This window comes from Vipera ursinii, assembly GCF_947247035.1.
Source record: "Vipera ursinii genome assembly, chromosome: 1".
In the NCBI taxonomy this organism is placed as follows: Eukaryota; Metazoa; Chordata; class Lepidosauria; order Squamata; family Viperidae; genus Vipera; species Vipera ursinii.
The window spans coordinates 289,136,208-289,154,486 of NC_139512.1; the positions used below are offsets into that span (position 1 = coordinate 289,136,208).

The following is an 18,279-nucleotide window of genomic DNA, read 5'->3' on the forward strand; positions in this document are numbered from 1 at the left end:
CTGCATTGGTTGCCGGTTGCCCTTCGGGTGAGGTTCAAGGTGCTGGTTCTTACCTATAAAGCCCTACATGGCTTAGGCCCAGGATATTTACAGGACCATCTGCTGCCAGGAATGATTTCCCATCGCCCTGTGCACTCACACAGAGAGGGTCTCCTCGGGGTGCTGTCGGTCAGACAATGTTGGCTGGCGACCCCCAGGGGGAAGGCCCTCTCTGTTGGAGCGCCTGCCCTTTGGAATCAGCTCCCCCGAGAACTTCAGATGGCCCCAGATCTCCGGTCCTTTCGTCGCGACCTAAAGACATACCTTTTCCTACTGGCCAACCTGGACTGAAGACGGGGGTTTTAATATTGCTTTATTTTATTGGTTTTAGTAAATAATGGGGCTTTGTAAATTTAATCCTTTTTAATATTTGTATTTATTGTTTTTATTGTTGTTTTATTGTTGTTAGCCGCCCTGACTCCTTCAGGAGATAGGGTGGCATATAAGTCCCATAATTAAATAAAATAAAATAAAATATAAAATAATAATATTGCCTACTTAACGCATTTCAAGTATTTTTTATTTTATTCTTATGCATGACTTTAATGATAATAAATCCAGAGATATTAAATCCACATTGGACCTGCTTGCTAGGGCTCTAAAATGCTTCCTTATGGTATTTGCTAGCATTTGCTTTTGCCCATTATCTTTGTCAAAAGGCTGAGATATGGTATAAAAAGTAACATTTATTTTTGTTGTTAACTTCTCAGTAGTTATTTTCATGTCTATGAATTGTAAAAAGAGCTAAAGTAACTATTTAAAAAAAAGCCAAATATGGCTGAAGCTGAGAAGTCAATGATCGAGCATAGTATTCAAAATATACTACACAGTTCTTTGTTATATCTAGATAAAAGTAATGTGTGTTTGGGTATGCCTTTTTTTTACTCTGCAATATAAGAATTCTAAAGGAGCTGTTTTACTTTTAAATGCAGTGAAGATTTACAGATAGAATATTACCTTAAATTTTGCACTCAAACATCTGGCAAGTAGAGAGATACTATTTTCAACATAGTCCCTTTATGTTTTAATTCACTTATTGTTGGACCGACATACCTGATTTGATTTAACTTGAGGGATAGTATAAAGCCCATCTGTTCACTTTAGTTATTTTCCCTGAGAAAATTATAGGAACTTATATTTATGCCTATACTGTGAAATTTTGAGATTGTCTTGGCATTAGTTGACATTTGTGAAATTCTATTTATTTTTCATTTATAAAACTGTTCATTAGATTTCTTTAAAAATATTTTTTTAGCTTAGCATATACAAAAGGACTAGAGAAAAATTGAAAGAGTTAATATCTTGTGGTCATGAACTAAAGATAGAATAATATCTTATATTACCTCATTATATTCTGCCGTAAAAAGTAAAGATTAAGTGTAGCTGCTGCAGTATTGCAATCTGAGTGATTGGTGGAGCATTCTGCATTCATTTGTTAAATATGATTCTAAAAAATGTAATCATTGTTATGACTGTAGAATTAAGGAAAAGTATGATGTAAACATAATATAATTAATATTGTTTTTCAAATTTTGTTTTATCCAGAAAATAAATAGTCAAGTCAAGTCAAATACCTGTTCTGTGATTTGCGAGTTTTCTAACTTCCTTTATTATGTTCAATTATTGTATCTGAATTTCCTGCACTCCTCTTTGTATTTAAAGCAAATTGAGAAATTACAAGTATTGCTTCATGAAAACAAACAGCGCTTAGAACAAGCACAGCAGGATACTGCAAAAGCTACGGAAGAATGTCTGAAACTAACAGAATTGCTGGGCAAAGCTGAGCAACAACTGCATTTTCTCAGGTACCACTTATCTTGTTTGTTCTTAACACCAGTTTCAATTTCACACTGCCATGTTTTGTCATTTGCTTATCCACAGTTGCTACAATTAAATGTGTAGCTTTGAGGCAGATTAGAAGTGAATGTATAATGAAAAAAAGTGAAGTGTGATAACAGTAAATGTACTAATCTGTTTCATTCTGCCCTGTTCTTTAAAGCAAGTAGGATTTTTTACTTGGAATACTTTGTAGTCAGTAAAAATTATACACATCCAATTATTCTACAGTTATAACTATTTTAGGAAATAGCTGAATGATAGTGAAAAATAGCCCCCTTTCCTAGTGAAAAATAGCCCCTTTTCCTAGTTATTGATTATTGTTAGACAATTTTGTGCATCTTAAAAATATTTATGATACATAAATAATTTATAACTAGTTAAAAAGTAGTGGTAAACAAGTAAACAGGTTTAAACTATATGGTTAAAATATATGGTTCAATATTCAAAAATGTATCTAAATAATATTATTTTAAAATACAATTATATTTCTGTTCTTCATAACTGGTCCTGCTGAACACAATTATTCTATCATTTTTTAAAACAGAGTTGAATTTTAATGTTAAGCATAAACTAATTTTTATTTGGGTGTGGCCAAATACATAAAAGCTACATATAATATGACAGTATATTTAAAAGTATAAAAGAAAGCATTCCAGTTTATGGTTTTATTAGGTGGGTTGTGCTCCTTTTCCACCTGGCTGACCTGGAATGACAGGGATTTTAATTATGTTTTTAATTTTTAACTCTAATTTTTAATTTATTTTAATTTTAATTTTTATTTATTCTGCAGGGGCCTTTAATTTTTATTTCTATTTTAACTTCTGTATTTATTGTATGTTATTGTTGTTAGCCGCCCTGAGTCCTTCGGGAGATAGGGCGGCATATAAGTCCCAAAAATAAATAAATAAATAAATAAATAAATAAATAAATAAATAAATAGGGTGTAAGTATATACATGTGCACAGGAATAAAGGTGGTTCACTTGGGTAATTGTTGTATCACTCTTAAATTATCATATCATATTCTTTTTTTAAAAAAAAATTGTGTAAATATAGATTGTGGGCCAGGAGCAGATGGAGAAAAAAAAACACTTTTCTCACAGTCTGTATTTGAAGAACAAATATGCTAGAGGTTAATGAACTTGAAAAAAGTTTGGGATAAGTTGTAAGATAGCAAAAGTTTGGATTTTGCAGGACTTCTTTTATAATGATTTGTTGTGATAGTTTACCAAATGGTTTACCAGTTTCCTTCCTAAGGCTAATCATACAAGTTATGAAGCTGTGTGGTGTCTTGGAGAAAATCCAAAGTGTAGATAGATTTCCTGAAAAACTTCCACACTTTTAATAATGATACTAACCGCCTAATTAAATAAACTCTCCCAAGAATATGTGACTTAAATTTGTCCAATTTAATGATTATACACTATTTTTAATTTTGCATTACCTGGTGCCATTCACTCTGCAGAATTTCATTGTAGATATTGATCATATTGGATATTGCATTTAGAAATTTGATAGATGGAAAGGTTTAACAACTGTATATACGTTTCCATGCTAATTGTTTAACTGGTATAGTCATTGCTGTCTCCCTTTTTAAGTATACTTTTTAGTTTAAACTATGGATATTTGTCTTACTGTTTGCTCCTTTTACTGGATTTGTTGATTTGTAACTTTGTAATAATATGGAGTGAGAGGGGAGTTCAAATTTCAGATTTCTGCATTTTTGGTTTCAACAGTCACTTCCCCCATTTGCTCTAATTCTGTTTTTATTTACTTCCATTATATTCTTTTTATGCTGTATCTTATTTTCTCTCATTCATTCTTCTGTAACAGTGTTACAACATTTACTAAATTACATTTTTATATTTTGTTATTGCTGTGAGGAAAAAGTGACTGACAGTTACTTTACTTATAATTTGGTTAGCTGCCTATGTATAGTTTCCAATAACTGATTTGCCTCAATTTATAATATGACTGCATTGAAGAATTAGATGGTACTTTCTTATGCATAACATATAATCACATATAATTAATCTTTAAAAGTTATTGCTTTCCATCATTATGGGTAGGTCATTCTATCAGTTTATAATAATTTAGAAACATTAGCTAAAATCAGATGAAGTCAGAACTGCTATTGATAACTGAAGGGGGAGGTTGACAGGTTCCCCTTCTTCTACCTCCTGCAGTTTCAAAAATTCTTCTGGAGGTTTAGGGGTCTGTAGAATAAAGGAGACCTCTCCTCTCAGTTTTTTAGGAAGTAAAAGAGGAAAAAGTCCCATTGCAAAAAATATTTCATTTGTACCGTATTGTATTCCACCCACAAATTTGCAATAATTTAAAATCGTTAACTTACTCAGTTTAAGAAATACAAAAGTACAGTTGTTTAAATTGCTGACAATTATGTAGATTTCTTTACATCTTCAATCTGGAGTACAAAACTGCTAGGTTCCAGAACACCCTAAATCATGCCAAAAAGATTCGATAGCAAAATAGGGTTAGTGGGGAGAGGCAAAGTAAGGTTTGTAGACTTGACATATCTACATCCTTAAATGTGCCAGCCTCTCAAAGAACATATATTTGTTTTTGCTCTACTCACCTGGGATAACATGTCCTTTTGGATTTTTTAACATTAAAAATGTATTTTTAAGGTTAATAAAATAGGTACATACGGTACTTAGAATATATGTCACCACATTTTTCAAGCTTTTACTTACCAAGATGTAGAAAGTACATTTATTAATAAATAGAGGTATTCCATTTCAAGCAAGGGATTTATATTTTGTGCTGCTACATTGATTTCTAAACTCAAAAATTGCATACAAAGTTGCAAGTAACTATTAAACAGCTTAAAATTCTTGCTTCCCTGTAAGTTTAACCTATTTAATTATTTAAATGTACAGTTCTATCCCACATTTTTCTGCATAATCTAGCTAATTGTAAAAATTCAACTTAAAAAGAGACAAAATATTCTTTTTCACATACAGTGGGTAGCCCAGAGAGTATTTAAAAGCATCATGTTTGAGGTATAGAATAGGTAAGGCCCCTTTGTTGTCACATTATTACTTAATGTTGGTTTAGTATCCATTAAATTCGTGAATGTACTTCTGAATTATATACCCCAAAGCTGGGATATGAAAAGTTATAGAATTATCAAGCATGGAAGCAGCAAAAATATTACTCTTCAATGTTAGAAACATAGATGAGTTCACTTTCTCTTTGTGAAACTGGCTCTTGGAAAGATTGATCAATAATATTTTGGATGGTAATTTAATGAAGTATTCAAAAATAAGAATGAATAATGTCCTCTAAATTAATACAATATTTTGTCGCTGTTATTTTCCTTTATTTCTCTAGTTGCTTTTTTCCCCTTTCCCACCCCTTTTTATTGATTTTTGTGCTGATCACATGGATGCTTGTAATATGTAAAACAGCCCATTCTTCCCAGGATGAATAATCTATGGCAGAAAATATCATATATAGATCACTTCAGTATATGTTTTTGGTACTGTAAAATTGCAAAATTATCAGTCTCTTTTTGTGTGGTACAGGTGTTGATTGAACTTTTAGTATACAAGGAAACACAGGATTGTATTTAAAAGCCAGTAGTCTGATGATAAAATGAACCAGTAGAAACATCTATCAGTGCAATATGGAGGTTGGTTAATTTTTCTAGCCCTCCTTTTCTTTGTTGTTATCTACTTTTATGGTTTACTAAAGAACCTAAGTTTTGCAGAGCAAATTTTGAAGATTTGAGTTGCTGCAAAAGGGAAGATTTGAATAATCAAATCTTCCACTATGGATGGAAAACTCTTTGGATCATGAATTATGCTCTTAATTCTTTTAAAAATAGTTTCATTGTTTGCATTTTGCACTTTTTAGCCCAATTATAATTGGTTTAACTATAGTTTAATATATAATTTTACTTAGTTACTAGTATCATTCTAATGAAGTTCAATGTTGCCATTATTGATAAGCCTATAAAGTACTTCATTTACTACTTCAGTCTTGTTTCCTCTAATCCATTCTTTGAATATTATTCATATAGATTCTGAGAACAGGTTATATATGCTGTGAAATTGCATGCGAGCATAAGTACTTAAACTTGCATTGGAATGTCAGGAGGCACCTGTCATGATTTTGACAAATCCTCAGCCTGCTGATGACACTGCCATTACAGAAGATGTGTTCTATATCTTTTACCTACTTCTTTATTCTTTCCAAGCTCAATGGAAAGTTGGGCAAAAAATTTTTGTCTGCTCATTCATCTGTCTGCCTATCTGCCACTAAGCATGCTAACTCTAAAAACTGAATAGAATAAACCCACATTTGCTGTGGGTGGAGAAGCTGGCAAAAGAAAGAATGAGTTTGAAAATGGGCATTATTCAGCTGGAGACTGCAAAGAAAAAGGAAGTTCCAATACATCCTTATGGGAAAATTTGTTGGGTAGCCGTCTGAAATGTTGCTGAGTCTCTAAACGCCCCCTTCCCTCCAGGTCATGTGGGGTACAGCTGTTATTATGGGGTTAGAAAATGCTTTCCCTCCCTTTTTTGATCTACAGAGCCAAATTATTCTATATATCTTTACTAACATTTGTTGGTATTGGTATTTTTCACTAGGAGGAGTGATAGATATGTAATCAATAAATGATAAGTGCAAGAATAATTTTTGGAAACCATATCGTTTGAAGCTATTGTTGGGAGGTCATATAATGATTATTAGAACATTTTTAGCTTCAAAAGGCCTACTGTTTATCAGCGCTTCTTGTAGCCCCTAGCACATTTTCCATAGCTTCATTAGCATTCATTGAAGTCCATGTATAATAAATAAGATACATAAATTAAGTCTGTCACTCTAATAGTTTTTTGGAACTAGTTGAATTGTTTATACTTTTTAGTGCTTCAGTATGACATTGTTAGTATTCTTTACTAGAAAAAAGGCTCTTTTTATGCAACATATATGACAAATACTGAGGTATTATAGTCTAATGATTTTAAAAGACATGTCTCTTCTACTGTATTAAGAACAACCAGTCCTTAATAACTACATTGTACCATTCTAAAGATATATCTACTGTACTTATTCATAAAGACCAAGGTTTTATTTTCTTTTAAAAAAGAAGTTAGTATTTTTAAATATTTTCTTTGTGGGGATATATATTTGTATTTATATAAATTATAGATTATATTTTTGCATATATATAAATACAAAGATCTAAAATGTTTTAATTTACAAAATATGAAATGAATAGTCACATCAAACTATAATTAGTAACTTCTCATATGACTTGAAATTTGTATTTAATGGGTGAACATTTTAATTTCCAATATATTACCTGGAAGTTTATAATTAAAAGGAAATATAAAAGCCTGAAATAAGATAACATGCATAATCAATTCTTTAGCTCTTGTTTTTATATGTTTATTTTGTGGTTTAGTCAACATTTATTCCTATCTGTTTTTCATATACAAAGGCACTGAGATGCCAGAAAATAAACTGTTAACGGAGAATTAACTTCTTTGGCATGCTTTCATACTTATCTTCCAAATTAAAGAAAATGAAATGGGCAGAAGCAGAGTGTAGATTACCTCCTTTTTGTCAAAAATGGTGGGAATTTGAAAATTAATAATAAAAAAGGGAACAGATGCAGTAACATGCCAGAGGGAGATTAATGTGGAGAGTAAAATCTGTGAGCAACAAAACTGAAGCAAACTGAAGCAGTGGGAGGTGGTTGTACAATCAAAATCAGGATAAAAGAGAAATTACAAACAACCCTGCACTTGTCAAAGTAGTAGTAATGAAATCCTGACTCTGCCAGCAGTAAGAACCTGTGTTAGCACTTTGGGGTAAGGATGGTAGCCGGGTGCCAGGTAGGAGGGCAGTGTTAGGTTGCTGGGCAGCAGCCATCTTGTGTAGAACAGATGGCACTGAAAGCTGGCAGGGGAGGAGCTCCTTAGCAGAACTAATCAGACAGTAACAGATAGGGCAGCTGGGAAGACTGACCACAGAGAGGGAAACTGCAGGATAGCTGCAGAGTTCCATGATGTTTACAGTGGTGTGCCCATTGGTCTGATAAAGACCTTGCAATGCCTTTTTACTGCAAAAACGCACACAAACTTTTGTCAACTGGGCAGTTTATCTGAGAAATTTGCAGCACAAGAAATATATAAAAGGGACAAATCTGCTGAAGAATTGACTTTGTAAATTCTTGAGAATCCCTGCTAGCAAAGAAAATTATGGTATTGCATTGCCCTTCTGGAAACATTATCCGTGATCAATGAAAGCAAACAAAATAGTATCTCGGTGTCAGTTAAACATTCAAAACATATTAGGATTGTGGTTTATATTAGAATAAATGCAGTTCTTAATATATATATATAAAAGCTCTTTAAAAGAAGGCATTAATTTTGCTTCTTTTCAGCACTCCCTCTTATGTTGACCTTATGCTTAAATAGCCTAGCCACTATCAGTAGTGCAAACCAGACAACAATACATGACAGTTCCATATAATTTCTGATAAATAAATTTTATTGGATTTAAAGAAGTTTATTCCACATTGTACCTTGGATACAGGTTGCAGTCTTACTGATATCTGGGCAAAAAAAATGAATGAGAAAGAAATAATAATTTAAATATGGACCTGTTACACAGAATAGTTATCGTAGTTAAATAAGCACGATGAATAATGAAATTCTTTGAAAAGAAATTGCAGATAGTAGAGATGAATATTTAACAAACAAGACTGAAACACCTTCCATTTTTCAACTTGAGTATTTTTCTGTTTGCAGAGATTTATGGATAGACTTAATTTTGCCTGGGAGGGGGGGAACAAATATTACAGGGATTTGAAATAGGAAGTATAACAGAAACATATGCTATTTATGTATCCATTACTGTGATACATCTAATTTAGGACCGTCAAGAAAAAAAATATTCTTATTTGATGTAGCAGCATTTTTTTGAATCATTGCAGTGGATGTAAAGTTGTTATTTGTTCTCCTTAATTGATTTTTGCAAGTATTTTTTTTCTTTCCCCTGAGCTATGTGTATTCTGTATTCACTAACACATCTACAACTACATCCAGTACTATAAAGAAGGTTGTACATAAGGTAATTTTCAACAAGATGTGGAACAAAACGTTTGCTGTTTTCAAAGCCTGTTTACAAGAATTATGGGAAAGCTAGTCTACTCTCTTGGTTACTGGTTCTTTCTGAAGTAGTTGATTTAATTCTACATATATAAATGAAATACTTTCCATTATTATAAAAAGAAAAATATTTTACCTGCCATTATTTAGCCCATATCCGCTCCTTTATGATGACAGCTATCAAATGATTTGGAATAAATCAGATCTCTTGTTTTCTGGCAGTGTTTGCAGTAATAATTAATACAGTACATTTTAAAATCTGTCAGTTGTCTGATTTCTTATCATCTAATGTATAGACACTCATTGTCCTTTTAAAAATATATTGTTTGACAATGCAATATTTCCAAAGCCATTAATGAAGTTTTAAATGAAAATGAAATATCTAAGTATAACAGCTAAACAAATTACACATGTTGCTGTATTTTCAGGGGGGGGGTTTCCCTTGAAGATGACGGAAAATTACATTGCTTGATAATCAAGCTTAGATTTTTTTCTCTGAAAGAGTGATTAATAGATACATCTGATTATATATAGAGACCTTCATTTGCAGTGTTTATACTGATATTGGTCTGTTAAGCAAAGCTAATATTCCTGAATACACGCAAATTGCTGAAGGTTGTCAGTTCTGTACTTGTTACAGTAAATATTTGGTTACCTCCTTTTTAGGTTTTGAATCTGGATAAGTTTATTCATGCTATTTAATTAGAAAATAACAAAATAGAATGTGTAATAGAACTTAGAACAAAACAGAACAGAACAAAAAAACATTTTATATTTGGATGTTTCGAGCTGATATTTTATGATATCCAACTTAAATTTACCTTTATAAAATAAGGTAGAAATATGCATATAATACATATTCAATATGCCAAATATTCTGCGCAAAAACAATGGAGCTACCGCAGTAACAAAAAGAACAAAATGTGGTTTTTTTAAGTGAAGTCATCCTTGGGATGTTTTTTTTTCCTTACAAAGGATAAATTACTAGGTTGGAAGACCCTGTTTTTTGGAGCTTGTAAGTAAATTCCTATTCATTTGTATTATAAAGTAGTAACTTGATAAATTATTTTAAGCCTAACATTTCTTTTTAAACATTAAAATCAATCTTATGGAATTATGATGTATGAAAAACATTGTTTTACTATGGTTTCAGTCTTGTCCTGGCAAGTAACAATTACAAGCAGGAAAAAAAAACCCTCAAATGATTCTTTCTTTCTTTCCCATCTGTTAGTTCTCTTCTGTCTCTTGTCTTTTCAATTATGACAGGGAGCTGACTTCTTTCCTGCTCAATTGTTGCATTTTTCCATGGCAGCCTGATTGCCACATCAACTGTCCCACTATTGCCTTCTCATTCTTGCAATCTGTGTACGTTTTGTAAAAGTGCAGCTGGTATGATTTCTTGTTCTCATTATATCCTGTCCGTATCATTATATCTTATCTCTGTCATGTTCTCAGCATAGCACATCATTTAAGAACTAAAAGCATCTATCGACACAAGTAATATGATAGGCACTGTGCAGTAGACCTTTTGAGAAGATCATGAATATCTTAATTCCCTTAAATGAGTACTTGACTAATGAAAATCTAAAAAACACATCATTACAAAGGCAAGAGCTTGTTTCTCATTTCCAATATATTAAAGCTGGAATTTAATTATGTGTTTAACAATTATTGTTTAAGCAAGTAATATCTAAGTGGTTGATTTAAGATATAGAAAATGACAAGTTTCTACTTTAAAAACTCTGAAGCTATATTTTGTGTTCCATAACCATTTTAAATGTTAGCTAGTAAAATAATTATTCTTTTCTTTCAACACACATTTCTAGCAGGTGAAGAAAAATACCTTGACGTTTGGGTATTATTCAAGAAAATGTTTCTTATTTGAATTTTTTTAAAGAAATTAGTTAATAATTCAATAGTATGCGACTGTTGGAACAAATTTTTGAAAAGCAGATGCATGCTTGACTAAATCTGCATAATAGATCCTGCTGACAGTATAAAATGTCTCAAAAGTAGCTGCTCTGCTCTTTCTGTTAACTTGAATAGCAATATGGATAATCGTAACATTTATAAAATTTCTCAGTGGCGAATTGATTTTTGTACCTTACATTTTCAAAATGTGATACTTAGTCATAGATGAATGACAGTTTAAATATAGCTATGTTGCAGCTTAAAGGTAACATTAAAATAGCATTTGGTTATGAATATTGCTTTGTTCTCTTTTAAAAAATTGATTAGCATTTTTTCCTTATTTTTCTTTAGTCCAATATACATTTTAGTCTTCTCTGAAATTGTATTTTCTCTTCTACGTAGTTTGTCAGATTTCCCTTTTGTTTAGCTAAACTTGCTAAATAAATAATGTTCACAGTACAAGATTTTACAGAAAGATGAATTTTATCTTTGAGGATTTTTCAGTGATCCTCAAAAAGATTATATTGCTCTTCCGCTATTGTCTTCAGCATTATTGGGGGGGAGGGAAATATACAATGCGTAACTGTCCAGCTTTGTCTCTTACTAAGGATTAAATCTCTGCCGACCGTTCTTTTGACAATGACCTTGAGGGGCTTTGCATCTTGAAGAAGAAAGCAGAAGCTTGCAGTAAACAAAGTTCACTTCTGACAGATGGATTGAATGACAGAAAGGTTGTGAGTGCCAGAATAGCCCTGGCAGAGGAGGAAATGTTCAGTGGAATCCAACAGGAGAGGAGGTGTGAACAGGTGCAGGGTTGCTGACGGAAGGGGAACCAGATGGAGGGAGCCAGAGCCAGTTTATTTAAAGGAAAAGGCAGAAAACACTGAAAGGCTGTGCAGTCAGTGGCTAAAAGTATGCATGGAAGAAGGTAAAAAAGCAGTAAGCAAAACTGCACAGTGGGACATCAAGCACTTAGCGTAATGACAGTAATTGTGAGTGTAGTTGGAAAGTTGCTATTAAAATCCATTCATCCATTGCTCTAAATAACATAAAGTGTGTCAAACACTTTTTTAAATTGACAAGAATAGTCCTTTGTTTGTCAATTTTTGGTAATGTTAAGACACAGAAGTTATGAATAGAAAAATGTTGTGGTTCAGGCAAGCCAAATCAAGATGATAATAAGAAAAGCTTTCGATATTAGCTGCAGAGTAGTCTCTTAGTTTTGCTTTGCTTGCAAAAGAAATGTCACATTCTGACAAAACGTGAAAGAAATCCATTCCCCTGAAAAGCATGTTATAAAACATACAGAATCTTATCCATCGTCTAATTGTTACTCAGGGCAAAAAAAATGAGGCAGGGTAGGCTGTGATACAATGCACTTTTAAGTCATTTGAGAATAGCTAAGAACATAGAAGTATGTAAGGCTTTAAAATATAAGATTTTGCCTGATTTGTTTTAATTAGCACACTCTTTGTGAGATTAGGTAGTGTTATTAATTATCCTAGTTGGTGGTTCTTACTATATTGACTGCTTGTGCTGATTGATTTGATTTGAACCATGGTTTTCTACTGCTAAATTGAAGGAAGATCATATATGTATTCAGTATTAATCTAGTACTACTTTGAAAATTCTTACTCAGTTTTATAGGGTCACAATTTTTTTCCCCTTTTTTCACTCCATTATTTTTCTTCTTTTCTTGTATTTGTTCTTAAGTATCTGTTAAAACAAAATAAAAATAACACAAGAACTGTTAAGATGTTTGTAGGAAGAGCATTTGCGGAGCATCTGGTTTATTAATTTATATTTAAGGTACAGATGCTAATCCAGAATTCTGTGAGGTTTTTAAGTAGCACATTATTGTTTGGAAATCAAGGAAGTTTCAAAATCAGTTTCTGTTGAGTCATAAAAATCTTAAGACATGCAGGCCTATTAATTGTTCCCTAGAGTCTTGTTTTAGGATCTGTTTCCTATCTAATCCTAAATGCTTAATTTTTAAAACATAATAATAGATTATTGTAACATAATCCTATAGAATATTTTTAATTGATTGTGTGCCATCAAGTCTAGGATGCACATACAACATAATATTGAAACCCAAATATTACAGTTTGGACATTTTTTTTGCTACAATTAGAGCATAATTGCAAGTAATATGTCTTTAACCAACTTTTTTCTAGGAGTCTTTCTGTGTAAAAGGAAATGAAGCTCAACATTTCAATATCTAGACAAATTTTGTGGTTGATCCTTATATAAATTATATCTGATTTATCCAAGCTTCCTTTTTCTCTGTTTTTCTTATAATTTATAGTACTATGTTAATAGAGATGCCATACTTTAACAATATATTTATAATCCAAACTTAGACATGTAATTCTGCCAAAACTTATTTTTGTGTGGTTATGGATTTTTTAAAATAAAAAAGCATGGTATTGTTCAAAACCATCATAACTGCATGTCTTTGATTTTTTCTTATTTATAACCTTATTCTAAATTAAATCTAATTTATTTTAACAACAAAAATCAAGACATGACAAGAGTAACATGACATGTAAAAAGTTTTTGGGGCTCCTGGGTCTCTGTCTTAGGGGGAATGAATTGAAAATGTATTTAATCATGTACATTTTGATAAAATATGTTTGTAGTGTTCTTATTCTAGGTTGACTAGAATAAGAAACAGCCACATTCTTGTTTCAAACTTACAACTTTTGAGATGGTTAAATATATTATTTAATAAATTAAAATTCAGGAATGATTTCATATAGTAAGAACAAAAGAATACCTCAAGGCTTTGGACAGAGTTTCTGCCTGATAGAAGATTAATTCTAAAATTCATATTTAGTAAGCTATCAAGCATTTTGATAAGAAGCAGGATAGAAAATCACCTAACATAGGTATTTATAAATAGCTATATGGCTGTCTGCTCCTCATCCATAGCTGGCACCATTTCCAGTTCTTGCACTTATTTTTGGTGACCTTCATCCAACATAACTGACTTTTTTTGTACAGCAGCATCAATTCTTTCCAACAGTTGACCCTATGTTAATACTGCAAAAGACTGTTGAATGAACTCTCATGTATGTCTACTTAATTAAAAATATGATTCTGGGCAACTAACGTAAGTTTGAAGTCAAAGCAAGATTTAACAGTAAACGCACGACAGTATAAAACTGTACAGCTAAGACCACAACATACTCAAAATCCTAAACCACTCATGACTTTCATCTGCTATGGAATCAACCATAAGTCTGAGACAGTCCCAAATAGTACACTTGTCTGTAGGAGTTTCCAGAAATGGATCCCTAAAACTAGACTCATAATCTTGCTTGAGTTTAGACAAAGCCTGCCTTTTTCAGCCAACTCTTCACACGTTCTAGATACCAGGAAATAGTTTGATAGCATAACCTGGTCAGCTTGTGGTAGAGATGTAAAGCTGCATATAATCAGCCATATTCATGATATTTAACTTTTCCAGTAATTAATCTCATCCTGCAGCTTCATGTAGGTGTTATATAGGAGCAGAGAGAAAATTAGAATTCTCAGGAGCCCTATAAAGCAGAGTTCTAGGGCTAGAACTTCATCTACCAACAGTGACTGGAATTGCCCTGAGAAGAACCACCTCAACATCTGCATTCTCAATTTCCAAAAGTTGTTCCAGAGGGATATAATGACCAATTATATCAAAAGCCATTGAAAGATTGAGGGCCAGGATGCACCAAGTCCATCTCAGTCCCAACACAGATCATCTCCAATTGTAATCAGTATTGCATTAGTTCTATATACAAGCCTGATATCTGACTAAAAAAGGTCTAGGTAATCAATCCATTTTCTCCAAGATCTTCTAGAGCTGCAGGCTGACTACATTCTCAATATCTTTGGAAACAGGATGAAAATTGTCCAGAACTGAGTCCATGATGATTCCTTGAGGACAAGGTAGACTACCTCTTTAAGGTCCAGCCAAATCAACCCCTCCATCAAGGATGCATTCAACACACCTAAATATAACCACATGTCATCTCCTGTGTCTAATACATATGAGGCTACACTACTGCCTTAATAACTATGTTCACTGTTTGGGAATCAATTGGCTTGAATTCTTCCCAGATACACAATGCCCTTTATGTATGGTGCTTGCATTATGTAGTAGAACACCAGAAGTAATATATAGAAGTAGTATCCCATGAACTCAAGTTGCAAGTTTCTAAATAAATGGCGAATTGTCCCACAGCAATTTTGCCATGGCGAGTTGTCCCGTGGTGAGTTGTCCATAGTCAGTTGTCCTAAACCCATGCAGAATATTATCATGAGAGCTCTCAAGCAATAATCTAATATCATTAGATGGTTGGTAATAGTAATAGCACTTAGACTTACAGTCTCCAATAATCTGGGTCCTCATTTTATCAACCTCAGAATCAACCATGCCGAGTCAACCTTGACTCCAAAAGGATAGAACTGCAGACTGTAGGCAGAGATAGCCTGCAATACTGCATTCTAATCACTGCCACTTTGTTTTCTGTTATATATGGTTGTCTCTCCAATATCCTGGTTATATGCCATATCATTACCTGCACCGTAAATTGCACCCAAAGCCACATTGGAAGCCAATGCTGCTTATGGAGCAGAGATGTAACTTGAACTGCCTGAGAAGCATTCATAACTGCCCCTGCATCTGCATTTTGCATCAGCTGCAGCTTTCTCCATTCAGGAGGAAACCAGAGCATGAACGATTGAAAACAAAGCATCCCAATCCAGGAAAGGGTGCAACTGGCATGCAATATGAAACTCTGTGAAAGCTTTTCTGGTTAGTTTGTGAGATAGTCCAGACGGGAAGTGCAGCCAGAAATACTGTTACTTTATTGTAAGGATACATTCATAGAATCTTGCAAGTTTGAAAGTACATTCCTTCCCCCTCCCCCCCCGCCTTTACAGTTGAAGAAACTAAGGAAGATCCGTCCTGAGATGTTTGCCATGCCCCCATTCCTTCTGTGGATTGAGATCGTGTTTGTCTGATCATGTCTACTCTGAGGCTCTTTCTCCTGTCTCCCAAGGTCATTTCCATATGTTATTATTTTCCTAGTCATGTCTGCCAACTACTTTTCACAAAGAAATCATGAGGCCAGGAAGACCCTAGATTGCATGCAAGGTCTGTTTGGGGCAATGCTACTCCATTCAGAACAAGAGATCACAAATCCCTGGAACCAGATGATCCCAATCCCAGAGCCACTTCATCTTGTCAAGACTGACCTGAAGCCTCTTGTTCCTCATCCAAACCTTAACAGTTTCCAGACACCAAGACAGGATGTCAACAGCATTGCTTAGTGTGCCAGGGATGTAAATCTGGATATTGTCAGTGAACTGATGATGGCTCATTCCAGTGTGATGGATGATGTCACCCAGTAGCTTAATGTAGATATTAAACAGGAGCAGTGATAGTACTGAAGCCTATGGAACTTAATAAAGCAAGAGCCATGACTAGGGTGCCTCACTCTCAGTCAATGCCAACTGGAACCAACATCAGAGGAAGGAGGAAAACCAGCACAGTACTGGGCTTCCCAACTCCCCAAACCAGAAGGATGCCATAATCAATGATATTGAAGACCGCCAAGAACTCTAAACATACTTACTCAAGGAATACCTGCTGACCTAGAATGTAACCAAGAATTTCAAACAAAGCAGCATCCTGTCAGATGTATTTAAAACTAGATTCTTGCACTGAACTAAGAGACTAACTTGCTTCCTACCAGCTATCTGGTACTAAAATATATGGTTGTTACAAGAACACTTGTTATCTGTGGGCAAGCTATTTCCAGATAGCTTGTTTGCCTTTACTGTCTTTATTATTAACACGCGCACACACACACACACACACAGACGCAAACACAGATCAACAGACATTTTCCTTTCTTCAGGATGATGCCAAAATTTGTACTTTCTGCAGGGTTTCATTCAGGTAGCAAGTCCTAGAATTGATGATACTCATATTAACAATTTTTTTCTTATTTTACCATAGGTTAGGCTGCACCATAGCATACATTTCATATAGGTTTGGCTATTATTTTCATCCTGCCCATTTAAGGTGTCCTCCACCTACCCCCTGAGGGTTTTTGGACTGAATAGAATGGGATATGACTTTGGGTTGCCTAAAAATTGGGGGAGGGTTGTTGATAAAAATGGCAGCTAAGACTTGTTTGAACAGAAGCAATCTGCATCAAGCAATGCTAATTTGGAATGCTATCCATAGTACAAGGCAATTCGAATGTATCTGAACTGAGAAAGTAAGTTTAATGTCATGGTTATGAACAGTGCTTTTTTTGTAAAAGAAAAAGGTGCCGGAATTCACACATGTCATACAACCCACCTTGCCTACCCTACAAGGTTCCATCCAAAAAAGGTGCCGGAACTCTGTTCTGAGCGTTCTATGAGAAAAAAAGCCCTGGTTATGAATAACTAGATATGGCAGTTGCTATTTGAATGTTTTATGTTTAAAGCAAAATTCTCCCCAGTACTGTAGTGATATAATTCTTTAGTATTTTAAGTGGAAGTGTGGGTGTGGGTGTGTGTTTGTGTGTGTGTGATTATTTAATTGTATTTGAAAACCCAATAGCAACCAAACTAATACACAAACAGAACAACAATAGAAACATGCCTAAGGGCACCCTCTATCTTACATCAAGGCCTAGGTCAATAAGGTCTTCAAGGCTTTGTGGAATGCCAATGGAGATGTGTGTCTGATTCAAAAGGACAAATGCTACAAGAAAGAAATTGCACTTCCTGGGTCATGATTAATATTAATGTTGATTTGAAGGAAGCTGGAGTGAGCCAACTCTGCTGGCCTACAGTATATTGCCCAGGCAGAAACCATGGGAGGTTGGTAGTCCTTCAAATAAACTACCGTATGCCATATAGGCATAAGAAGCACCTAAAATCATACCCACAAGCAGACTGGCAACCATTTTGGCTTACAAAGCAGAAGTGTCACAAGGGCATGCCAAGGAATGACCATTATTACCAGCGCTGCTGCATTCTGGACCAGTTGAAACTTCTGAGCAATTTTCAAGGGCAGCCTGGGGTAGAGTGCATTGTTGTAACCAAACTGCCACTATAACATGACAAACTGAGACCAAAGTTATGCTTATTAGGTCTAGGCCAAGGCGAGGCAACCTTGGCTCTTTTTTGACTTATGGACTTCAACTCCCCAGAATTCCTGAGCTAGCATGGCTGTCTCAGGAATTCTGGGAGTTGAAGTCCATGAGTCATAAAAGATCCAAGGTTGCCTACCCCTGGTCTAGACATTAGACTAGATATGATAACAGGGTACTCTAATTGCAGTGTTCATAATAACCAGTTAT

The 18,279-nt window shown here is 34.0% G+C and overlaps 1 protein-coding gene across 1 annotated transcript in view; it reads left to right on the forward strand.

Annotated features, from left to right (window-relative positions):
- The window catches only part of SDCCAG8 (SHH signaling and ciliogenesis regulator SDCCAG8), a 123,962-nt gene that overhangs the window by 47,112 nt on the left and 58,571 nt on the right, over positions 1 to 18,279 (forward strand). Inside the window, exon 13 of the mRNA XM_083349909.1 lies at positions 1,702 to 1,844. Within this exon, the coding sequence (XP_083206035.1) occupies positions 1,702 to 1,844 (143 nt within the window). The remainder of the gene's footprint in view (positions 1 to 1,701; positions 1,845 to 18,279) is intronic.